The 25831-nt window shown below is 44.7% G+C and overlaps 1 protein-coding gene across 4 annotated transcripts in view; it reads right to left on the reverse strand.

Moving 5' to 3' along the window:
* The window catches only part of stk16 (serine/threonine kinase 16), a 64529-nt gene that overhangs the window by 24405 nt on the left and 14293 nt on the right, over positions 1-25831 (reverse strand). For 2 of the 4 annotated variants that reach the window (XR_010975291.1, XR_010975290.1), the window contains exons 4-8: positions 21906-22039; positions 21244-21364; positions 19787-19882; positions 17302-17423; positions 9678-15283 (exon numbers count right to left, since the gene is read on the reverse strand). Coding sequence is in view for 2 of the 4 variants with exons in the window: in XM_068034807.1 (XP_067890908.1) it covers positions 15145-15283; positions 17302-17423; positions 19787-19882; positions 21244-21364; positions 21906-22039 (612 nt within the window). In the remaining 2 variants the exon portion in view is untranslated. Of the gene's footprint in view, positions 1-9560; positions 15284-17301; positions 17424-19786; positions 19883-21243; positions 21365-21905; positions 22040-25831 lie in introns of those variants that run through there. The other 2 variants (XM_068034807.1, XM_068034808.1) reach the window with 1 other exon arrangement.

Genomic DNA, 25831 nt, shown 5'->3' on the forward strand with positions numbered 1-25831 from the left:
AGATTTCCAGCATCCACAGTATTTTGCTTTTATTATATTGGGGTGTCGTGAACTGTCCTCCCTCGCATGCATGGTAACTTTTGGTTCCCTGCATCTCGTCATTCCCATTGTTTCACTCCTGAAGACTTACTGACCATTTTGAACAGTGTCTTTACTCAGTCCACACTTGCTGAATCGCTGCTTGCCCAGGGGGCAGTCTGCTTTCTCTTCCCTCGTGATCACTGCTCCCTCCATCTGTTCATTGGCTTCTTGCTGTCTCTGTCCTACATTTCTCTCTGATTCCCCAATCTCTCTCTCTGCTGTTTGCAGTATCTTTATATTGCTAATGGATACATTCTGTGCGCCTGCCAAACAAATGTTCACCTCTCAACCAATAAGCCATGTTCTGTTTCTCCTGTAAACTTTCTTTCTCTGTTCTTGTTCTCCATCTCTCCCTGGTGTCTTGCCAAATTCGATATTGTTGTTTCTTTTCCAGATTGATCTCTCTTTCTTTGCCCCGAGGTCTCTCTCTCTCACCACCGCCCTGGCCCCGAACTACTTTCTGGCACACCTGTCTACACTGAGATATTACTCCGTATATTTTGTCCTCTCTTTTTCTTTCCAATCCTTCTCTCTCATCTCTACATTCCCGAGGCTGTACACACACCAGGATCTGGGAACGGTTTGAGAAAGGCCATACAGTGGGAGGGGTCAGGGAGGTGGCCGAACCGCGATGGTCAGAGGCTCAGGAGAAAGAAATAAAGAACTTGCATTTCAATAGCGCCTTTGATCATAAGACACTGCAAAGGGCTTTACAGCCAATTAAGTACTTTTGAAATGCAGTCACATATTTATTTTTTGATACAGCACTGAAACAGGCCCTTCGGCCCACCGAGTCTGTGCCAACCAACAACCACCCACTTATACTAATCCTACATTAATCCCATATTCCCTACCACATCCTCACCATTCTCCTACCTACACTAGGGGCAATTTACAATGGCCAATTTACCTATCAACCTGCAAGTCTTTGGTTGTGGGAGGAAACCGGAGCACCTGGCAGAAACCCACGCGGTCACAGGGAGAACTTGCAAACTCTGCACAGGCAGTACCCAAAACTGAACCCGGGTCGCTGGAGCTGTGAGGCTGCAGTGCTAACCACTGCGCCGCCCAATATAATATTGGGAAACGTGGCAGCCAATTTGCACACAGCAAGATTTCACAAACAGCGCGGTAATAATGGCCAGATAATACATTTTCATTAATCTGATGTTGTTTGAAGGATCAATATTAGCCAGGACACTGGGTACAACTCCCCTGCTCTTCTCCAAAATAGTGGGTGTGGGATCTTTTACATCCAGCTGAGAGGGCAGACGGGGCCTCAGTTGAATGTCCCAATGGAAAGATGATATCTCTGGCAGTGTAGTGCTCCCTTAGTAGTACACTGGGAGCGTGAGCCTAGATTATGGCCTCACGTCTCCAGAACGATATTCAAATGCAACACCTTTTGACCTAGAGGCAAGAATGCTAACAAACAAGTCACAGCAGAAGCCCAAGGCTGTCGCCGCAACACAGAAGAGTAGCCGAAAGCATCACAACAGAAGGCCTGGGAGTGATTGCAGGCAGGTCACAGGAGCAAATGAAAGTAGAGGGTAGCAGGAGACCCGGAAACAACTGTGGAAAATGAGGGGAGGGGCGGGGCGGGTAAAAACAGACACAGTCAGCAGGGCCAAGGAGATTAGCAAGACCACAAAAGCAGCAGATGGCCTGAGCTTGAGCGGTGTTGTGCCTAATCTGCACTTACTCTTAAAGAATTCACAAAAGCGGACTGGTGAAAGGTATGTTTTAGCCACACATTGAATCATTAAGTACAAGCTCTCACAACTTGCACGAGCATTGAAAGGAAGTATTAGCTGTTTTAGCGAGCTTAAAAGTGGATAAATCCCCAGGCCCAGATGAGATGTATCCCAGGCAAGGGAGGAGTTAGCAGGGGCTCTGACACAAATTTTCATATCCTCTCTGGCCACAGGAGAGGTACCAGAGGATTGGAGGACAGCGAATGTGGTACCATTATTCAAGAAGGGTAGCAGGGATAAACCAGGTGATTACAGGCTGGTGAATCTAACATCAGTGGTTGGGAAACTATTGGAAAAAATTCTGAGGGACAGGATTAATCTCCACTTGGAGAGGCAGGGATTAATCAGGGATAGTCAGCATGACTTTGTCAGGGGGAGATCATGTCTAACTAACTTGACTGAATTTTTTGAGGCGGTGACTAGATGTGTAGATGAGGGTAAAGCAGTTGATGTAGTCTACACGCACCTCAGTAAGGCTTTTGATAAGGTCCCGCGTGGGAGATTAGTTAAGAAGGTAAGATCCCATGGGATCCAGGGCAATTTGGCAAATTGGATGCAAAATTGGCTTAGTGGCAGGAGGCAGAGGGTGATAGTCAAGGGTTGTTTTTGCGAATGGAAGCCTGTGACCAGTGGTGTATGACAGGAATCGGTGCTGGGACCCTTGCTGTTTGTAGTGTACATTAATTATTTAGTCGTGAATATAGGAGGTATGATCAGTAAGTTCGCATATGACGTGAAAATTGGTGGTGTCCTAAATAGGGAGGAGGAAAGCCTTAGATTACAGGACCATATAGATGGGCTGGTAAGATGGGCGGGGCAGTGGCAAATGGAATTTAATCCTGAGAAGTGTGAGGTGATGCATTTTGGGAGGACTAACAAGGCAAGGGAATATACAATGGATGGTAGGACCCTTGGAAGTACAGAGGGTCAGAGGGACCTTGGTGTACTTGTCCATCGATCACTGAAGGTAGCAGCATTGGTAGATAATGTAGTTAGAAAGGCATATGGGATACTTGCCTTTATTAGCCGAGGCATAAAATACAACAACAGGAAGGTTATGATGGAGCTCTCTGAAATGCTAGTTAGGTCACAGCTGGAGTACTGTGTACAGGTCTGGGCACCACACTACAGGAAGGATGTGATTGCACTGGAGATTCAGTTCTAACCTGAGCTGGAGCATTTCAGCTATGAAGAGAGACTGATAAGGCTAGGGTTGTTTTCCTCAGAGCAGAGAAGGCTGAGGTGGGACCTGATTGAGGTATACAAAATTATGAGGGGCATTGATAGGGTAGATAGGAAGAAACTTTTTCCCTTAGCAGAAGGGTCAATAACCAGGGGCCACAGATTTAAGGTAAGGTCAGGAGGTTTAGGGGGATTTGAGGAAATGTTTTTTCACTGAGAGGGTGGTTGGAATCTGGAACGCACTGCCTGAAGAGGTGGTAGAGGCAGGAACCTTCACAACATTTAAGTATTTAGAAGAGCACTTGAAATGCCATAGCATACAAGGTTATGGGCCAAGTGCTGGAAAATGGGATTAGAATAGTTAGATGCTTGATGGTCGGCACAGACACGATGGGCTGAAGGGCCTGTTTCTCTGCTGTATAACTCTATGAGTACACTACCCCTCAAGACACGAGGTGATCAGTCTCAAACTTGTGGCTGCTCTTCTGTTCTCTGAGCCCTTGACTCAGGGTACCTTCTCGAGTGTTCTTCCCTGGGGTTCTCATGCTGTCCCCAGTTGCAGTTAGGGGTTAAATCTTGTTTCCAAGACCCTCCCCCCTTACTTAGTCAGTGGGGTCTGGTATAATGACATAATGATAATTCCTTATTTGGTTCAGCGAGAACCTGGTCAGCAGTTCTTGTTTCTTTACAATTTCCCATTGTCTACTGTGAGTCTAATCATATCTCCTGTCAATAGCAACACCTTTATCTGGTGCGTGCAAGGACACTGGTTGCATCTTTGTTGTTTCGTCCTGTATTTCTGTACTGTCTACAATTCCTTGGCCATCTGTGTGCTGTGGCCCCTTTCTACCCAGCCCCTCTATGGTTACACACACTGTGTATTGTTGCATGATTAGACCTTTGTAACAACTCAGTTCTTATGTTTTTACTGGGTCTACAGTTGCAGCAGGAAATCATAGGAACGTGTGGGATTCACATGAGAGAAAGGGAAGGAGAAACATGGGCAGCGTAGGGTGGAGAAATATTTTTAAATGGAAACAACTATTATAGCTCAGGTGAGCAACTGAAAGGGGGTAGAGACCTGGGGCTGGATTTTCAATGCCTTTTGGGAGCGGACACGGATGCAGGCTCGAATTGACGATTGCGTTACGGAAGGCATCTCTGGATCCGACACCACTAGAACACGTTGCAATTTTCAAAGAGAGGTTGGGGGCGGGGAGAACCAGGAACTTGCTCCTCTCCAATTAACGGCCTGTGAAGCTCCTTGAGGATTTTGTTGATGGGCAGATTGGCAATCCCAAACCCAGCTGTTGGGCGCAATGCAGGGAGCCATCAAGCAATGTTTCTCCTGAAGAAAACATTTTTGGCATGAAGGGTTTTCACCTCAGATCAGGTTCAGCACCTTTTAGTTGGCTCTTTGGCCACTTCTCTGCACCTTCAGCTGCTGGCCCTCCATTATCTTGCCTCCTCTATTGAGCAAGGCTGCAGCAAGCCCTGTGATGGTGGCCGTCTGCCTTTGAGGATCATGCTGAACAGGTAGCTCCCACCTCCTGGCAGAGCTCAGTGCCAGAAATTGGGCCTCTGGCCCAATTAGGGCATTTGAAAAACGAAGGTAGTGTTGCATGAGCGATGAAGAGTAAGATGAGCGAGAAGGATACGGAATTTATCCGGGTGTCGGGTTCCCGACCTTGGACTGAAAATTAAGCCCCTGCTGTTGAGTCCTTCTGCTTTGTGCCTGGGAACTAAGCCTCCTTCAGGTGCAGAGGGAAATTTAGTCTCCAAGTGCCTTCGATAGCTTTGAGATTCCAAAGGTAGTTCCAGGCCAAAGGAAGTGTGGATAGTGCTGATATGATGTGAGGGGAAGCCAACAGGTGCATCCTGCTGGGTGTTGCTTCTAACGCTCCTATGTATCACCATTGCAGAGGAAGATATCTGTTGAATACTCTGTAATCAAATGCTGAAGAAATTGAGGCTATGCTGCAGCCTGCAACCCAGCATTTGGGTTTGATGCTCCCTGCTTCACCTTTGCAACTCAAGTGTATCAAGGAAACAGATTGCTGGCCTCTTGTGCACCTTCTGCACTTCCTTTGCCCCATCATTGCCAACAGTGGATGAAGCGGTCTAGGCCCCAAGCTCTGGAATTTCCTCCCTAAACCTCTCTGTTCTCCTTTTAAGATGCTCCTTAAAACCTTTCTCATTGACCATCTCAATATCTCCCAATGTGGCTTGGTGTCAATTTAGAGTCATAATGGCATCGGAGGCCTTTGGGCCCAATGTGTCCACGTAGAGCAATCCAGTCAGTCCCATTCCCCCACTCTAGCCCTGCAAATCTATTTCTCTCAAACGCCCATCCAATTTCCTTTTGAAATCACTGATTGTCTCCATTTCAACCATCCTTGCAGGTAGTGACTTCCAGGTCATTACCACTTGGTGAAAAAGATTCCTGCCCAATCTCTTGCCCAAAACCATAAATCTGTGTCCCCTGGTCCTTATACCGTCAGCTAATGGGAACAGCTTTTCTTTATCTATCTTATTTAAAATTCATATTATTTATTTATATTAGAAATATATTTTCGAGCTGATAACACTCCTGTGAAGCATCTTGGGGCATTTTACTATGTAAATGATGTTTTATAAGTATTTCTCCTGAGGTGCACTGGAACTAATGCAATTTTCTAGTTCACAGCTACATATAAGGGGCAGTATACATGCAACCTTTTTTTTTAAATCCATGTCACATGAAAGCCTGTGATTTAAATGTGGACAAGACTTAGGAACATGTGGAGGCCATTCAGCCCTTTGAGACTGTTCTGCCATTCAATTAGATCATGGCCATTTTGTACCTCAACTCCATATCCCTTAAAACCCTTCCCGAACAAAAATCTATCAATCTCAGTTTTGAAATTTTCAACTGACTGTCTCCCCCACCTTGCCACAATCCGACAACACCACCCAGCCTCAACAGCTTTTTAGGGGAAGAGAGCTCCAGATTTCCACTAACCTTTGTGTGAAGAATTGCTTCCCAACATCACCCCTGAATGGCCTGGCCCTAATTTTAAGGTTATGCCCCCTTATTCTGGACACCACCTCCTCACAAGAAATACCGATCAACTCCCCTCATCATCCTGGGGTAGGCAGTGGCGTAGTGGTACTTTCACTGGACTAGTAACCCAGAGACCCAGGGTATTCCTCTGGGGACATGGGTTCGAATCCCACCACAGCAGAAGGTGGCATTTGAATTTAATTAATAAATCAGGAATTAAAAGCGAGTCTAATGATGGCCATGAAACCATTGTCGATTGTTGTAAAAACCTATCTGGTTCACTAATGTACTTTAGGGAAGGAAATCTGCTGTCCTTACCTGGTCTGGCCGACATGTGACTCCAGACCCACAGCAATGTGGTTAACTCTTACATGCCCTCTGAAATGGCCTAGCAAGCCACTCAGTTGTACCTAACCGCTACAAAGTCAATAAAAAAAGCAATGAAACCGGGCGGACCACCCGGCATCGACCTAGGCACCGGAAATGACAATGGCAAACCCAGCCCTGTCGACCCTGCAAAGTCCTCCTTACTAATATCTGGGGGCTTGTGCTAAAGTTGGGAGAGCTGTCCCACAGACTAGTCGAGTAACAGCCTGACATAGTCATGATCACGGAATCATACCTGACAATGTCCCAGACACTGCCATCGGTATGCCTAGGTGGCGGCACAGTGGTATACAGTAGGGAGGGAGTTGCTCTGGGAATCCTCAACATCGACTCTGGACCCCATGAAGCCTCATGGCATCAGATCAAACACGGGCAAGGTAACCTCCTACTGATTACCACCTACCGCTCTCCTTCAGCTGATGAGTCAATACTCCTCCATGTTGAACACCACTTGGAGCAAGCACTGAGGGTGGCAAGGGCATAAAATGTACTCTGGGTGGAGGACTTCAATATCCATCACCAAGAGTGGCTCGGTAGCACCACTACTGACCGAACTGGCCGAGTCCTAAAGGACATAGCTGCTAGACTGGGTCTGCGGCAGGTGGTGGGGGAACCAACACAAGGGAAAAACATACTTGACCTCGTCCTCACCAATCTGCCTTCCGCAGATGCTTCTGTCCATGACTGTATTGGTAGGAGTGACCACCGCACAGTCCTTGTGGAGATGAAGTCCCACCTTCACATTGAGGATACCGTCCGTCGTGTTATGTGGCACTATCACCATGCTAAATGGGATAGATTTTGAACAGATCTGGCAATCCCAAACTGGGCATCCATGAGGTGCTGTGGGCCATCAGTAGCAGCAAAATTGTACTCAACCACAATCTGTAACCTCATGGCCCAGCATATCCCCCACTCTACCATTACCATCAAGCCAGGAGACCAACCCTGGTTCAATGAAGAGTGCAGGAGGGCATGCCAGGAGCCGCACCAGATATATCTCAAAATGAGGTGTCAACCTGGTGACGCTACAACACAGGACTATCTGCATGCCAAACTGCATAAGCAGCATGCGATAGACAGAGCTAAGCGATCCCATAACCAACGGATTAGATCGAAGCTCTGCAGTCCTGCCACATCCAGCCGTGAATGGTGGTGGACAATTAACAAACTAACTGGAGGAGGTGGCTCCACAAATATCCCCATCCTCAATGATGGGGGAGCCCAGCACATCAGTGCGAAAGATAAGGCTGAAGCATTTGCAACAATCTTCAGCCAGAAGTGCCGAGTTGATGATCCATCTTGGCCTCCTCCTGAAGTCCCCAGCATCACAGATGCCAGACTTCAGCCAATTCAATTCACTTCGCGTGATATCAAGAAATGACTGAAGACACTGGATACTGCAAAAGCTACGGGCCCTGACAATATTCCGGCAATAGTACTGAAGACCTGTGCTCCAGAACCTGCCGCGCTCCTAGCCAAGCTGTTCCAGTACAGCTACAACACAGGCATCTACCCTGCAATGTGGAAAATTGCCCAGGTATGTCCTGTACACAAAAAGCAGGACAAGTCCAACCCGGCCAATTACCGCCCCATCAGTGTACTCTCAATCATCAGTAAAGTGATGGAAGGCGTCATCAACAGTGCCATCAAGCGGCACTTGCTTAGCAATAACCTGCTCAGTGACGCTCAGTTTGGGTTCCGTCAGGGCTACTCAGCTCCTGACCTCATTACAGCCTTGGTTTAAAAATGGACAAAAGGGCTAAACTCAAGAGGTGAGGTGAGAGTGACTGCCCTTGACATCAAGGCAGCATTTGACCAAGTATGGCATCAACGAGCCCCAGCAAAACTAAGGTCAATGGGAATCAGGGGGAAAACCCTCCGCTGGCTGGAGTCATACCTAGCGCAAAGGAAGATGGTTGTGGTTGTTGGAGGTCAATCATTTCAGCTCCAGGACATCACTGCAGGAGTTCCTCAGGGTAGTGTCCTGGGCCCAACCATCTTCAGCTGCTTTATCAATGACCTTCCTTCCATCATAAGGTCAGAAGTGGGGATGTACGCTGATGAGTGCACAATGTTCAGCACCATTCGTGACTCCTCAGGTACTGAAGCAGTCCGTGTAGAAATGCAGCAAGACCTGGACAATATCCAGGCTTGGGCTGATAAGTGGCAAGTAACATTCGTACCACACAAGTGCTAGGCAATGACCATCTCCAACAAGAGAGAATCTAACCATCTCCCCTTGACATTCACCAGCATTACCATCGCTGAATCCCCCACTATCAACATCTTAGTGGCTACCATTGACCAGAAACTGAACTGGAGTAACCATATAAATACCGTGGCTACAAGAGCAGGTCAGAGGCTAGGAATCCTGAGGCAAGTAACTCACTTCCTGACTCCCCAAAGCTTGTCCACCATCTCCAAGGCACAAGTCAGGAGTGTGATGGAATACTCACCACTTGCCTGGATGGGTGCAGCTCCAACAACACTCAAGAAGCTCGACACCATCCAGGACAAAGCAGCCCGCTTGATTGGCACCCCATCTACAAACATTTACTCCCTCCACCACCGACGCACAGTGGCAGCAGTCTGTACCATCTACAAAATGCACTGCAGCAATGCACCAAGGCTCCTTCGACAGCACCTTCCAAACCCACGACCTCTAGCAGCGAGAAGGACAAGGGCAGCAAATACATGGGAACACCACCACCTGCAAGTTCCCCTCCAAGTCACACACCATCCTGACTTGGAACTATATCGCCATTCCTTCACTGTCGCTGGGTCAAAATCCTGGAACTCCCTTCCTAACAGGACTGTGGATGTACCTACCCCAAATGGACTGCAGCGGTTCAAGAATGCAGCTCACCACCACCTTCTCAAGGGCAATTAGGGATGGGCAATAAATGCTGGCCTGGCCAGCATCGCCCACATCCCATGAATGAATAAAAAAAAAAATCCTAAACTCCTCTATTATCCCTGCTTACTTGGTTTACTGTATGGTTTCCCACTGTGCAACAGGAAAAGTCATTCTACAAAGATGTAAACACACTTTTTCTCTTCTTCGTAATGACACGGTTGTCACTGGATAAAAAAAGACAAACAATATTGAATAAAGTGCAAAAGCAACATTTTGTTTTAAATTTTCCATACTTCCAGAATGAAATACAGAAACTATGATTGAAATAAACTTTAAAAGGACTTAAAACAGATTTGAGAGAGAAAAATACCTGGTCGCATTCCACTCAGGTATGTAATCCCCAACAGTATTGTGAGTTAAAGTTAAATGGTACCGATGCTAAAACCACTTTGTCTACTACCGGACGCAGAGTGGTTTCAAGGGTGCAGAGAATTGCTCGGGTTATTACAGTAAACATACACACTGCAAAGGGGAAATGAAAGTCTAATCCACCCTGCTCAAGTGCAAAGATTACGTAATTAGTCCACTGTGCAGAGAGGGAGGTAATAGTGAGATTGTCATAAAAGGAAGTGGGGGTGGGGGGTCAGCAGTGTCACAAGTCATGCCGTTATCCTAAGATCTAGGAGGAAAAACTGACCACTGAATCACTTTCAAACTACCAAGACATACAGGGCAATTCTCAGCAAAGACCCCTTGTAGTATCGATCTATCGCGAATGAGATACTTACAATCTCAGATCCAGACAGACCCAGAAGATTGTGCAAAAATTCACGATAGATCCATTTAAGCTTTTGATACAATAGGTTAAAAATAAACACACAGAATTTTTAACAGATGAGATTCATGAATTTAAGATCTATGTTAAACCCTGGGTTTTTCTAACCACGCAGTTTTTTGTTTCTAAAGTTGAGGTAAACTTAACACACACACTTCGCAATCCACATAAAACCCAATGGCTGCCAGAAGTTATGGGATGCCAGTGCACAAATGCTTATTGCACTTGTTGACTCTCCGCTTTTTTGTTTTAAACGAGCTAACGCCCGAGGACAAAGTAATCCTGGACAAATGCAGTAAGCACACATACACCAGTAATACGCCTCGGAGCTTTAGTGCCTTCATTCAGGAAATCCCACAGCAAATCTAACAAGCCTGTTAAAAGGAGAAAAGACAGGTTAACGTTTTGGGGGACAGCCTCAGAATTTTCTGGCAAACGCTTGACCCTGAGGTTTCTCCTCCTTTTTAGGCGCTGACCAACCTGGTCTGTTTTTCTGCTTTTCATTGTGGATCTCACCTCACTTCACCTGCAGTTACCTAACAACACGGTTTGCACTTTAAAACATGCAAATAATTGGTGGGGGAAGGGGAATAAACCAAATCTCAAATATGAAATGGAGGAAGAGGTTTTCAAACAGTAAGATCGACAAACTACAGTGGGGAAGGGGGGGGGGGGGGGCGGGGTCAAAGGGCACACAGAGTAAAACAGGTAATTTCAACTATTCATTGTATCTTAAAAACATGCAAATGACCCAATAGCTGGATTGCAGACAGAGTACAATAATTATATACACAAGGTTATAACAGATGAAACAGTGAAAAAACAAGCACAAGGCATCGGTGGAGTGGGTGGGGAACATATAAGCCACAGAATGAGACCAAAGACCCATACATCTGCTCACCGATGTCACATCAAGTTAGTTTAAGGAAAGTGAAGGCTGTGACTATGGAATGAAATTAGATGCAAACTAATATGGGTAACTTATAATCAAACCTGCTCCCAACAAATGGACATACTTGAAACTACTGCATCTGATTATATCTCAAGTGTTTCTCACAATGAATTAAAAGCAGTGTTCCATCGGGCAGTGTGTGCTATTTTGTGCAGAGCAAAATCAACAAACAGCAAACAAATGCGACAAGACTGCACTTTGGCCTGTACTTTGCTGGACATATGACAGCATGTTTAAAAAAATATATGTTCTTGATAAATAACTGCACTGCACAATGCAGTACTGGACGGGCTTTTTTGGTATGGCTTGATTCTTGCCTTTCAAAGGAAAAACGGAAAGTCGAACTGAAAATATAAAGAAATTTAACAATGGACATATCCTCTCTTTCTCTGGAGCACATTCCTTGTTCCAGTCCTACTCAGGCCCCCTCCCCAACTCTTTTTCCGGTACATTGATGACTGAATCGGTGTCGTTTCCTGCTCCCGGCCCGAACTAGAAAACTTTATCAACTTTGTTTCCAATTTCCACCCTTCCCTCACCTTTACATGGTCCATCTCCGACATTTCCCTTCCCTTCCTTGACTTCACCTCTGGGGATAGGCTGTCTACTAATATTCATTAGAAGCCCACCAACTCCCACAGCTACCTCGACTACACTTCTTCACACCCTGCTTCCTCTAAGGACTCCATCCATTCTCCCAGTTTCTCACTCTCCGACGCATCTGCTCTGATGATGCAAACTTCCACAATAGCACTTTTGATATGTCTTCTTTTTTCCTCAACTGAGGATTCCCCCCCACTGTGGTTGACAGGGCCTTCAATCGTGTCCGGCCCATTTCTCGCATCTCTACCCTCACCCCTTCCCCTCCCTCCCAGAACCGCGACAGAGTTCCCCTTGTCCTCACTTTCCACCCCACCAGCCTCCACATCTAATGGATCATCCTCTGCCATTTCCGCCACCTCCAGCGTGATGCCACTACCAAACGCATCTTCTCCTCCATTTCCCTGTCAGCATTCCGAAGAGATCGTTCCCTCCGCGACACCATGATCCACTCCTCCATTACCTCGACACCTTCCCCTGCAATCACAGGAGGTGTAATACTTGCCCTTTTACTCCTCTCTCCTCACTATCCAAGGTCCCAAACACTCCTTTCAGGTAAAGCAGCGACTTACTTGTACTTTCAATTTAGTATACTGTATTCGCTGCTCACAATGCAGTCTCCTCTACATTGGGGAGACAAAACGCAGATTTGCAGAACACCTTCACTCAGTCTGAAAACATGACCCCGAGCTTCCTGTCGCTTGCCATTTCAACTCTCATGCCCACAGCTCTGTCCTGGGCTTGCTGCAATGTTCCAGTGAACATCAACGCAAGCTCGGGGAACATCTCATTTACTGATTAGGCATGCTACAGCCTACCGGACTGAACATTGAGTTAAATAATTTCAGAGCATGACTGGCCGCCCTTTTTTATTTTTATTTTATTTTAGCTGGTTTCATCATTCATTTTTTTACCATGTGCCTGCCCACTATTTTTTTTCACGTTTGTGTTTTTGGCCAAGGCGGCTGTTCATTATTCTGTCATTTAACACCCTCTCTGCACTAACGCTTTGTCTTTCACCACACCCTTTGCCTTTGCTCCATGACCTTCTTGTCAGTTATTCTCTGCGACCCTCTGTCCTATCAACACCTTCCCTTTTGTTATCTTTTGCCTCACCTCCATTTTATTTGCTTAAAACCTTTCTAACCTTTGCTAGTTCCGATGAAAGGTCACTGACGTGAAACGTTAACTCTGCTTCTCCCTCCACAGATGCTGCTAGACTTGCTGAGTATTTCCAGCATTTTTTGCTTATTTTTCAGATTTCCAGCATCTGCAGTATTTAGCTTTTATTTTAGAGTAAATTAACTGGATTGCTCTTCGAACTGACGGACTCGATGGGTCGAATGGCTTCCTTCTGTGCTGTACTATTCCAAGATAATGTCGGTTAAAAATAATATCCACCCTATAACAGACATTTTGTTTTCATTCCTTCCCTGGCCAACCACATCCCCTCCAATCAGTCTCTGTACTTGCTTAAACGCCACTGATCTCTAACACCTTCGAGTTCTGACGAAAGGTCATCAACCTAAAACGCCAACTCCAGCTTCTCTTTCTACTCTGCTTCCAGCACCTTTTTTTATTTCAAGTTTCCAGTTGCAGTACTTTGTTTTTGTTATAAATAACATGTGCGTACAAGTGTGCAAGCCCAGTCTTCTGACAAGGAACTGAAACATTACCACGACTAAAGATTTTGATTGAAGAGGTCTCGTGGTTTCATGTTTTTACTTGCGGAAGTGAAAAGGAAGCTTCACACAAGGTGGAGATTGGCAGTTTGATATTTTTTACAAAAAGGATTGTCCATTTTGAGGAGGCACAGTCAGGTGCTTGGAACACAGCAGGGAAAAGGTCTAAATAAGCTGGCGCAGAAAGAAATGGTCAGAGATGGAGCAGGAACTTAAAGGGTGGCAGGCACTCAAGAAAATATTTATTTGGTTTAGCTCTGACCTGCAGTTTTCGTTCCCTGTTTGGCTGTGGGCATGGGCGGGGGTGTGGTTTTAGGGTTCTTACCAGTTTGCTTGGACTGGGTTGATTTCAACTTGGTCACTCGCTCTACGTTAGTCCTCAATAGAAGCACGGTACTCTATCTTGGTGAGGGGGGAGTGATGAGGTAAAGGGGAAGAGAAGCAGAGCCTGTTCGGAACTGCCCAGTGTTCAACTGCGAGTGTCGCCGCACAACTTTGCAGGAATAACACTGGAAAAGATGGTCGGGGTGGACTCAGCTCTCTCATGATCCCAAATAAAGCACAGGTGAGATACAAAGTTCTACTTTGACTGCACATTTTAAAAGCATCACAAGCTGGGGTTGGGGATGTGGCAGGGCTGTGCTGCATGGGAAAGGTTAATAAGGTTTTTACACGTGCTGTTAAAACTTCTAATGATCATCAAGGTAGCTCTCTCAGTTGCATACATGAAAATAGAAGTTCAACAAGCTGTATCGGACTTTTCCCTTATAAATGCAATGTTTTAAAATGTGCCCTTTCTGCAGTGCAAGGCCACCTCTTCAACTGCACCTTGACAGTCCGGCAGCCCCATATAGGACAGCTGGAGTTGGTGCAGGGCAAAAGATCATGCAGAGTGAATATTAATACCATATGTCAGCCTATGAATTGGAAGCAGGGGCAGGACTTCAGTCTCCAAACTCTTCACCAACTTTACAACAGACAGAAGCTCCCAGGTACAGCAGGATTATTACTCCAGCAAGATGCCATGAGCCAGGGATAGTTACAGAATATGAATTATTTACGTAAAATCAATCCCAGTCATTTACAGTAGTGACTGATGGGGAATTACCCGATAATCTTCACTCTGGCTGGGACTTGTAGTGTCAGTACCAATACTGAAAGTCCAGAGTAAACTAGAGCAATACAAGTGATGGATCATGGCTACCTGCTGCCACCTGGCTACTGAGATTAGGATTGGGCTTCCTTATGGAGAAAGGTGATTGACATTTCCTATCAGATTGAAGGCAGCAGGTGAACAATGATTATTTCAGGCACCAGCAATCGCTATTCTCTAAAAATAAACACAGTGCATGACCAACCAACCCCCACCCGGCTTCTTTGCCTCAAAGACGTAAAACTGTCCAGGATTTTTCACCGTTCTTCAAAGCTTCAAAGGTACCTCTGGGTTTGGTGGGTAAATATCGATTCAAATGCAAGAACGTGAAAAAGCACAGGAAGAGGTAATGGAGCAAAACGAGCAGCCAATTGCCTTTGGAAAGAAGAAAAAATATGCAATTCTTTGTCCCCCTCCTCTCAACTGAAAATTTTAAAAAACTCGAGTCCATATGGTTTGGGAATACAATGAATACATGAGGTTCAGTCCTGTTGCCAGATCTGCTGATGGTATGATTTTATATGTTGTGTGTAGCAGCTTCAAAAGGTCTGAGAGCCGATAAACTCAAGGCGCTCCCAAGGATAAATCAAGCCACTCGTGTTTGCGGTGCCAAAATCAGATCATATTAGTCTCCTGGACGGCTCCTACCGGCAGCAGCTGTTTGGTCTGGTTCAACACCCAGGTAATATTTGGTCGCTCTTGGGGGTTAGTAACCATCGTAGAGGTCAGCAGATGTTGCAAGGACTGTGTGTATCTACGATATAAAGAAGCAGTGAATTCAGTTCACAACAGAAATTACATACAAAAATATATTTTGCATAGAATTTACAGCACAGAAACAGGCCATTCAGCTCATTATGCTAGTGTTTATGCTCCATGCTAGCCCCCTCCCACCCACTACTTTATCTAACCCAACCACCATATTCTTCTATTCCTTTCTCCCTCATGTACTTATCTAGCGTCCCCTTAAATACATCTATGCTTTTCACCTCAACCAATCCTTGGGCAGCGAGTTCCACATTCCCACCACTCTCTGAGTAAAGACGTTTCTCCTGAATTCACGATTGGATTTATTAGTGACTATCTTATATTTATGGCCCCTAGTTCTGGATCACAAGTGGAAACAACTTCTCTGCATCAACCCTATCGCATCCTTTCATATTTTTATTGACCTCTATTAGGTCACCCCAAATGTAAAAATATTTTTAGATGAACAGATCTATTTTCAGGACAGGACAACTCCATTGCAATGATCTGTCCTGGATTCAAATTCAAAAAACGTACCACATTATTAATAAAACATTTCTTTCACCAAAAGCTCTTTGCTGAATACATCACTAGTGGCAGATCTGTACCCATAAGTACATCTGTGGTATAGGTAACTACATTGTGGGTAATCATGGTCACCGGAAATTGGCATGCTTGCCTTTGGCAGTTGGGGAGAGTCATTTAAAGCACAGAATGAGGCCATTCAGCCCATCGCGTCCATGCCTGATCTCCATGGAGAAATCCAGTCAGTCCCACTCCACCACTTGATCCCCATACCCCTGCAAGTTTATTTCCTTCAAGTGTCCATCCAATTTCCTTTTGAAATCATTGATTGTCTCAGTCACTGCTTCCACCACCCTCGTGGGCAGCGAATTTCAGATCATTATCACACAGCATAGAAAAGCTCTTCCTCACATTCCCCCTGTCGTTTCTCAGAGCTTTGCCTGAAATTTTTTCTCCACCACTTCCATCTCCCACTCTAGAAGGCAGCATTTCAGCCAGACGGGGAGTGCGATGCACTAGTTTGCACAATCTAAAGAAAGAATTTGCATTTGTATAGCACCTTTCATGACCTCATGATGTTCCAAAGTGCTTTACAGCCAATGAAATACTTTCTGAAGCTTAGTGACTGTTATAATGTAGGAAACGTGGCACAGCAAGCTCCCACAAACAACAATGAAATAATGATCAAATAATCTCTTTTTTTTAAATGATGTTGGTTGAAGGCTAAATATGTCTTCGAAGTAATGGGTGTGGGATCTTTTACATCCATCTGAGAGGGCAGACAGTGCCTTGGTTTAATATCTCATCTAATGATACCCCCTCTGACAGTACAGTGCTCCCACAATTACTACACAGGGGTGTCAGTCTAGATTTTGCATTGAAGTCTCTGCAGTGGGACTTAAACCGAACACTTCTGACTCAGAGGTAAGAGCGCGACTCAGTGAGTCACAGTTGGATACGGTGACTGTCTGTTCTCACTTTTCTTCTCGGATGCTTTCTTGTTGCTTGACTCTGGTGTTAATGCTCTCTCCAGAGACAACCCATGTTGGCAAGGAAAGAATCTATCATTGTTGTTCACTCTTCAAGATTTTAGCGTATGGACATCCCACACGCCTCCCATTATAGTTTTACTGAAATCCGAGTGACCACACTGGAAATGGCAGCTACAAAATGCAGTCAATATTTGATAATGTGCACTTGTACATTGTGTCACACCACACAGTGATAAAAAATAGGTTTGTGTCTATGATGCATCAATCTTCAGCTGGAACATCTGGTAGAACACACCCCGCAACAAAGACAGTGCAAAACAATTACTATGAATCTATGGCACTCAACAGAGATGTGGAGAAAGCTGGAGAGAAGGTTAATTTAAAGCAGTTAAGTATTTTCACTTACGCCTTTTAAACTGTACCTCCCAAATCTTTACAACAGGTAATTCTCCCGACCAAAAACAAATGCTCGCAAAAAACAAACAGCAATTTACCAACTGATCCTTACCTGCAGTTTTCTGGAATGGTTATTGCATTCTGTACGGCCAATGCAACACAATCTCCCCTGTGAAAGATGCTATCATACGGCCCTTCCAGGAACATCATAGCATACAGCACACAGCCTAAGGACTGAAAATAAATAAATCAGTCACTGCAACACAGTGCAAGAGACCAGAGTTTATATTCTCTGGAGTTTAGAAGAATGAGAGGCGATCTAATTGAGAAATACAAGATTCTGAAAGGGCTTGATAGGGTAGAAGCTGAGAGATTGTTCCCACTGGTCAGGGAATCTAGAACACGGGGACACAGTCTCAGGATAAGGGGTCAATCATTTAGGACTGAGATGAGGAGAAATTACTTCACTCAAAGGTTTGTGAATCTTTGGAATTCTCTGTCCCAGAGGATTGTGGATGCTCCATCATTGAATACATTTAAGGCTGAGATAGATAGATTTTTGGCCTCGCAGGGATTCAAGGGTTATGGGGAGCGGGCAGGAAAGTGGAATTGAAGCCAAAGATCAGACCGTATTGAATGGCGGAGCAGGCTCGATGGACCATATGGTCTACTTCTGCTCCTATTTCTTGAGTTTTTGTACATACATCATGGCACAGTCGCACAAATCATGGACTGAAAACAAAGCAGTCAATAGCAGTAGGAACTGAATCCTACCTATATAGAATCATAGAATAGTATAGCACCAACAGGCCATTAGGCCTATCAAGTCTGTGCTGGCTCTTTTGAAGAGCAATCCAGTTAGTCCCACACCCGACGTCTCTGCAATTTTTCCTCCTTCAAGCATTTATCCAATTCCCTTTTGAAGGGTAACAATTGGATCCGTTTCCACCGCCCTTTCCAGGCAGTGCATTCCAAAACCTAACCACTCGTTGCCTAAAAAGATTTTTCTTCATGTTACCTCTGCTTCTTTTGCCAATCACCTTAAATCTGAGTCCATGGGTTATTGACCCTTCAGCCACTGGAAATAGTTTATTTTTATCTAAACCCTTCATGATTTTCAACACCTCTGTCAAATCACCTCTTAGCCTTCTCTGCTCTAAGGAGAACAACCCCAGCTTCTCCCAGTCTTTCCATGTAACTGTAATCCCTCAACCCTGGAACCATTCCAGTATACATTGTAGAATATGGACTAAATGACTCAGAAACCTCACACTTCCATGATGCTACTGCTTTTGGAGAACTGTGGGAGTGTGGGCGATGCATTTACAGAGGCATAACTCTCCAGGGAGAGGGTGTGGAAACAACACCTGGAGATGAGAGCCGTATACTTTCCATCCTTCACATCATCTGGCATCTTGTACTTGCTGTGTGGAGAGGACAGAACTGAAAGTAGTCCAGTACCTTCCTGATATGCAAACAAATTTTAGCTTGGACTGTTGATCAGCTCTGGCCACCCACACTTCAGTCTGAGTTGCATGTAACTATGTAAACAATTTGGAACTGTGTGCCCTAATGGCTTTGTCTGCTATTCCCTTCAGTTCTGATGTGACCATATCTGTGTCCACTGTGTGTGCACAGTACACAACTGCCAGCTAATGAGTTGGAAGTGGGGCAGGACTTATGGACGGACTTGTAGCAGTTTATTTTACAGCAGTCTATTCAGACAGGGACTCTACAAAACAACAGCAAAAAGAACCAATAACCAAAACTGCAGCAAAGTTTCCATATTAAAAAAATGCAGGATCATTTCACCAGAAAAATGCAATGAGCGGAGGATAGCTACATAACACAAATTATGTGCATAAAATTAATCCCAGTCACTTACTGCAGGGTGGTCTCCAGGCAGAGGAATAGGGGAAGGCCATTTAGCCCCTCGAGTCAGTGCTGCCATTCAATGAGATCATGGCTGATCTGCAAACTAACTCCACACATCTGTCATTGCCCCATATCCCTTAATACCTTTGAATGACAAAAATCTATCAATCTCAGATCTAAAATTTACAACTCATCTAACATCAATTTTCAGTGGTGGAAAAGAGTTCCAAACTTCTACCAAAAGGAATTGGATGGGCACTTGAGGAAAATAAACTTACAGGGCTGCGGGGATAGAGTCGGGGAATGGGACTGACTGGATTGCTCTACAGAGAACTGCATGGACTCAATGGGCTGAATGGCCTCCTACTGTGCTTTTCTGACACCATTACCCTGTATATGTAGAAGTGTTTCCTAATGTCACTCCTGAAAAGTCGTGATTGTTGAGGAAATTACCCAATCCTCTCCATTCTGGCGAGGGCTTGTGGTGTCATTACATGCAGGCATCATATCTAGGCCAGGCTTTTTTGGTGCCCTTATCGATCAGTTTTCAATTGGTCTAGCAAAGAACCAGCACAGACAGAACAGGCCAAACAGCCTCCTCCTGTGCTGTAAATCCTATGGTTCAAATCCATTCAGAATTAACTCCTGTGGTGATTGGGTTCTGGGGTGCCTGTTTAAAATCAACGGCGTTTGAACATAAGCACAGTAGTTTTGTGACATACCCATATGTCAGTGCGCTCATCTATGATGCAGTGACTCGCAACGCTGAAGAGCTCAGGAGCTCGGTACGATATGGTGCAACGCTGAGCTGCCCAGTCCTGGAACAGAACAACTAAATATCAACACAGCAGTGAGTTATATGGAATATACAGCACGGAAACATGCCATTCAGCTAAACAGATCCATATCCATCCAGTTTCTCCTAAATTCCCTAGTGGATTTATTAGTGACTACCTTATATTTATGGTCCCTAGGAACCATCTTCTCTATGTCTACCTTATTAAACCCCTTCATAATCTTAAAAGCCTCTATCAGGTCAGCCCCAGTGCCTCTGTATCCTTTTTATAACAAGGAGGCCATAACTATGTACAGTTCTCTCATGTGGTCTAACCAAGGTTCCCTACAAGTTTAACTTAACTTCTCTGCTTTTCAATTCTATCCCTCTGGAAATGAATTCCAGTGCTTTGTTTGCTTTTTACGGTCTTATTAACCTGCGTCGCTACTTTTAGTGATTTGTATATCTGTAACCCTAGATACCTTTGCTCCTGTCCCCAATTTAGACGCTTATTTTCCAAGGGGTATGTGGCCTCCTTATACTTCCTACCAAAATGCACCACCCCACACTTACCTACATCCACTGCACACTTAGCTACATTGAAATTAATTTACCAATTGCACACCCATTCTGAAAGTTTATTAATGTCTTCTTGTATTTTGGGACAGTCTTCCTCAGTTTCAACTATGTCCCCCAATTCGATGTCGTCCGCAAATTTTGAGAAGACAAGGTGGTTGCTGTGTTAGTACAAAGCTTTATGGCTGTGATACTCTAAAATCCTCAACAGTTCAGTTGATCTGGTTCTGCTCTGGGTACCAGAGGCATCTGGGCTTGAATCCTGACAGCTTTCATTTGATCATTCATCCATCCTAAGTGAATGAAATTATTTCATGTCTTAGGATGTGAGGAGACTGTAGGGACTTGTGTGCAAGTGCTTCCACACTGTCACAGTGTAAGCTTTGGACACTCAAGGCTTCTAACTATAGAAAAGGAGATCAGCGACTCTTCATGCTACCATTTGGTGGGCACAAGATTTCTGTCAACATGCTCAGGGACCAATACTGATTTTACACAGCGTACTTTAGAAGTATCATTCTTTTTTGCTCTGAATTGTTTCACTTCAAAGTTTGATCATCTTTGGCTCTAGTTTTCAGAAACTGCACACAATTTGCAGGGAGGTGGGGAAAGAGCAGGAGAGTGGGACTAATTGAATAGCTCTTGCAAGCAGACTGCATTGACATGACGGCTGAATGGCCTCCTTCTGTGCTGTAAGATTCTATGCAATCAAGTAGTTAGCAATTATAAGGGCTGGACTATACAATAAAATGCAAAACAAAATAATTGGCAAGGGGAGAAAAACAAGCCAAACAAAAATAATCCATTTCCTTCACCCGTCACTTTTACCTGGATTGTCATGGCTTCTCGTGACCCTTTGACCTCAATCCTTGCCTTATTCATTGACCCCAGGTCCATCAACACAGGTTGCTCATTGTCATCTAGGAGAACATTGGTGGGCTTCAAGTCCCTGAGAGAACGTAAATAATTGAGCAAAAGAAAAGAACTTGCATTTAAATAGCGCCTTTCACAACCTCAGGACGTCCCAAAGCACTTTACAGCCAATGAAGCACTTTTGATGTGCAGTCACTGTTATAATGTAGAAATGCAGCAATTGCGCAAAGCAAGATCCCACAAACAGCCATGTGGTAATGACCAGATAATCTGGTTTTAGTGCTGTTGGTTGAGGGAAAAATATTGAGCAGGACGCTGGGGAGAAGTCCCCTGCTCTTTTGCAAAATAGTGCGATGGGATCTTTGACATCCACCACGGGAGTTCAGACAGGGTCTCAGTTTAAATCTTGTATGAAGACGGCAGCTCTGTAAGTGCAGGACTCGCTCATCACTGCACTGGAAGTTTCAGCCTGGATTGTGGGTTCAATACTCTGGAGTGGGATCTGGATCCACAGCCTCTCGAGTCGGAAGCAAAAATGCTACCTGCTGTGGAATGGCTGTCACGCACACACATCTCCCTGACGTACACAGACCACCAACATTAAGAGGACTATTTACCTGTGAGCGTAGCCCTTGTCGTGGATGGCCTTCAGCCCCCTGCAGAGTCCATGGAAGATGTTGAGTATCCGTTCCTCAGACATGAAGCTGTTGGCGTCCCTGAGCTTCTCCAGCTCTGCCCACAGTGAGCCATTCTGTGAGGGGAAAATCCAAATGGTGTTACTCTCATTATTAAAATAATTCCAGGAATTAGGCGCACAATCCAGGCTGACTGTCTAATGCAATGCTGTTTTGTCAACCATGGCTCAGTGGATAGCACTCTCACCTGTGTCTGAAGGTTGTGGGTTCAAGTCCCACTCTAGAAACCTCAGCACATACTCTCGGCTGACACTCCTCTAGAAGTGCCGTCTTTCAGAAGTGACGTTAAACCGAGGTCCCATCTACCCTCTCAAGTGTAGAAAGAAGATCCCACGTCAACAAACGGCAGGGAGTTTCTCCCCAGTGTCCTGGCCAATATTCTTCCTTTAAACAACATTACTATAAAAAGATTACCTGGTCATTATCACGTTGCTGTTTATGGGAGCTTGCTGTGCACAAATCAGCCGTTGCATTTCCTACATTACAAATGGCTGTAAAGCACTTTGGGATGTCTGATGTTGTGAAAGGCGCTACAGAAATGCAACTTCTTTCTTTATTCTGAGGAGCAGTCTTTCAGGTGAGATATGAAACTGAGGCCCTATTTGCCTATGCTGGTAGACATAAAAGATCCAATGGCACTACCCAATCCAGAGCAGGGAGTTCTCCCCATATCCTTCACCAGCAATAACTAATCAGGTGCTCATTCGTCCTATCTCCTGCTTCTGGAATCTTTCTATGTGCAACTGGCTGCTGTGTTTGCCTGCATGCTTCCAAAGTAAATCAATGGATATGAAACGCTGAGACATAGATGATAGGATAGGCACTGTATAAACCCAAGTCATTCACATAAACATAGAATATACAACACAAAAATAGATTAACCAGCCCAACTAAGTCGTAATGATGTCTATACTCCATGAGTCTCTTCCCATTCTACCTCATCTCAGCCTTTCAGCATATCTTTCCTTTTTCTCTCATGTACTTGTCTAGTTTCCTTACTAGCAGTTCCATTACCACCAAAGCCTGAAGCTCTGGAATTTCCTCCCTAAACCGCTTTCCTCCTTTAAGACACTCCTTAAAACCTAAATTTTTGACCAAGCTTTGAGTCATCTCTTTATGTGGCTCAGTGCCAAATTTTGTTTAATGATGTTCCTGTGAAATGCCTTGAGATGTTTTATTATGTTAAAGGTGCTACATAAATTCAAGTAGCTGTTGTTTTGAAAACATCTAAACCATCTGCCTCTCGATTTATTTACTTATTTCAAATGATTATTGTTCAATTTTTTTTGTATTGATTTTTTAAAAAATCATCTCTTTATCATTGCTGTTACATTCACAAACACATTTTAGCACCGCTCCTGGTTTGAGTACTCGATGGCACAGTGTAAGGATAGATGCACAGCACCATCAGCGTTTGAAAACCAGTCACTTCAAAAATGCAATGGATGGGGAGATTAAAGAGAGAAACTGGAGTAACTGGAAATGTGCAACTAAAGGTTGGCAATGCCCAGTGGATCAGTCAGCACCTGCCTATTTTTCAGGAACAGACTCAGATGAGCCCCACCCGAGATGCTAATCCTGTCTTTCCACAGATTCTGACTGAAGTGCTGCACAACTCCATTGTGTATTTTGATAAAAAGATCTTGTATTTATATGGGTCCTTTCACAACCTCAGGACTTCCCAAAGCATTTTACAGCCAATGAATTACTGCTGAAGTGTAGCCAATGTAGGAAACGCAGCAGCCAATTTTCACACAGCAAGATCCCACAAAACAGCAATGAGATCAACAGAAACATAGAAAAATCTACGTCACAGAAGATTATTTCCCGATCAGTCTGCCACGCGGATCCTTATCAAAAGCCTTACTAAAATCCACGAAGGCTATATCAAATGTGCTATCCTCATCGACTCTACTTGTTACTTCTTCAGAAAATTATATCAAGTTAGTCAAACACAATTTTCCCTTAACAAATCCATGCTGAATGTCCTCGATTAATCCGTGTCTCTCTAAATGATGGTTTATACCGTCTTTCTGAATTTTTTTCCAATAATTTGCCCATCACCGAGGTTACGTTGACTGATCTGTACTCACTTGGGCTATCTCTTTCTAAACAACGGTACAACATTACCAGTCCTCTAGCACCATGCCTGTAGCCAGAGATGACTGGAAAATGATGGTCAAAGCCTCTGTCACTTCTTCCTTTAACAGCCTAAAATAGATTTCAATCTGGACCTGGTGATTTATCCACTTTTAAGGATGCGAAATATTTTAATATTTCCCCCCTCACTCTGTTTATCCCATCTAATATTACACACCCTCCTCAACTACACTGTATATTTCGTGTCTCCTTTGTAAAAACAGATTCAAATTATTCATTAAGAACCATGTCCACGTCTTGTGTCTCTACACAAGTTACCTTTTTGGTCTCTCATTGGCCCTAATCTTTCCTTAGTTATTCTCTTGCTCTTTATGTATTTATAAAACAAGTTTGGGTTTTCCTTGATTTTGCTTGCCAGTACTTTTTCATGCCCTCTCTTTGCTTTCCTAATTTCCTTTTTAATTTCATGCCTGCATCTTCTGTACTCCCCTAGGCTTTCTGCAGGATCGAGCTCTCAGTATCTGGCATAAGCTTTCACTTTTTGCCTTATCCAACTCTGTGTGCTCTTTCATATCCTGCAGGGGGGTGAGGGTGGTCCAGATTTGTGAGTCCGACCCTTTTTCTTTGTGGAAACGTATTTATTCTGAACCCTCTTCAGCATCTCCTTGAATACATCCCCTGACCTTCAAGTAGCTGCTTCCAGTCCACTTTCTGAGTAAGCTTTATTTTAACTAGTGAACTGTATTGATTTTTATTAGGATTATCAGTACTAGTAAGGTTTTATTGATAATTCTAAGGTGTTGTAGTATTGGTAAGATTTTTTTAGCAGTAGCAAAGGGTCAACTAATTATTAAAGGAATGGCAGGGGTGCTTCAACCTCAACAGTGCACCCCCTGTGCTATGTGGGAGCTCCAGGATGCTTCCCTTATCCTGGAGAACTATTTGTGCAGTAAGTGTTGTCAATTGCAGCAGCTTGAGCTCCAGGATTTGGAACTTGAGTGGCACCTGGCGACACTGCGGTGTATTCGTGAGGATGAGAGCTATGTGGTCACCCCACAGCTTAAGAGCATGCAGGAAGAGAGGGAATGGGTGACCCCCAGGCAGTCAAAAATAATCAGGCAGGTAGTGCAGGAGACCCCTGAGTGCAAGTCACTCTCCAACAGGTATTCAGTACTGAATACTGAGGAAAGTGATGCTTCACCTGGGAAATGCAGCCAGAGTCATGTCCATAGCACCACGGGTGGCTCAGCTGCACAGGGGGGTACAGGGAAGACTGGAAGAGCCATAGTGATAAGTGATTCAATAGTTAGGGGAACAGACAGGCATTTCTGTGGCTGCAGATGTGAATCCAGGATGGTGTGTTGCCACCCTAGTGCCAGGGTCAAGGATGTCACCGAGCAGCTGCAGAGCATCCTGAAGGGGGAGGGTGAACAGCCAGCAGTCACGGTCCACATCAGAACCAACGACATTGGTAGAAAGGGGGATGTGGTCCTGCAGTCAGAATTTAGGGAGCTAGGTAAGAAATTAGCAAGCAGGACCTCAAAAGTAGTAATCTCCGCATTACTCCCAGCGACACGTGCAAGTGAGTATAAAAACAGAAGTATAAGACAGATGAATGCGTGACTGGAAAGATGGTGCAGGAGGGAGGGATTTAGATTCCTGGGACATTGGGACTGACTCTGGGGGAGATGGGACCGGCTCTGGGGGAGATGGGACCTGTACAGGCCCGACGGGTTGCACCTGAACAG

This window comes from Heterodontus francisci, chromosome 7 (genome assembly GCF_036365525.1).
Source record: "Heterodontus francisci isolate sHetFra1 chromosome 7, sHetFra1.hap1, whole genome shotgun sequence".
NCBI classification, from domain to species: domain Eukaryota; kingdom Metazoa; phylum Chordata; class Chondrichthyes; order Heterodontiformes; family Heterodontidae; genus Heterodontus; species Heterodontus francisci.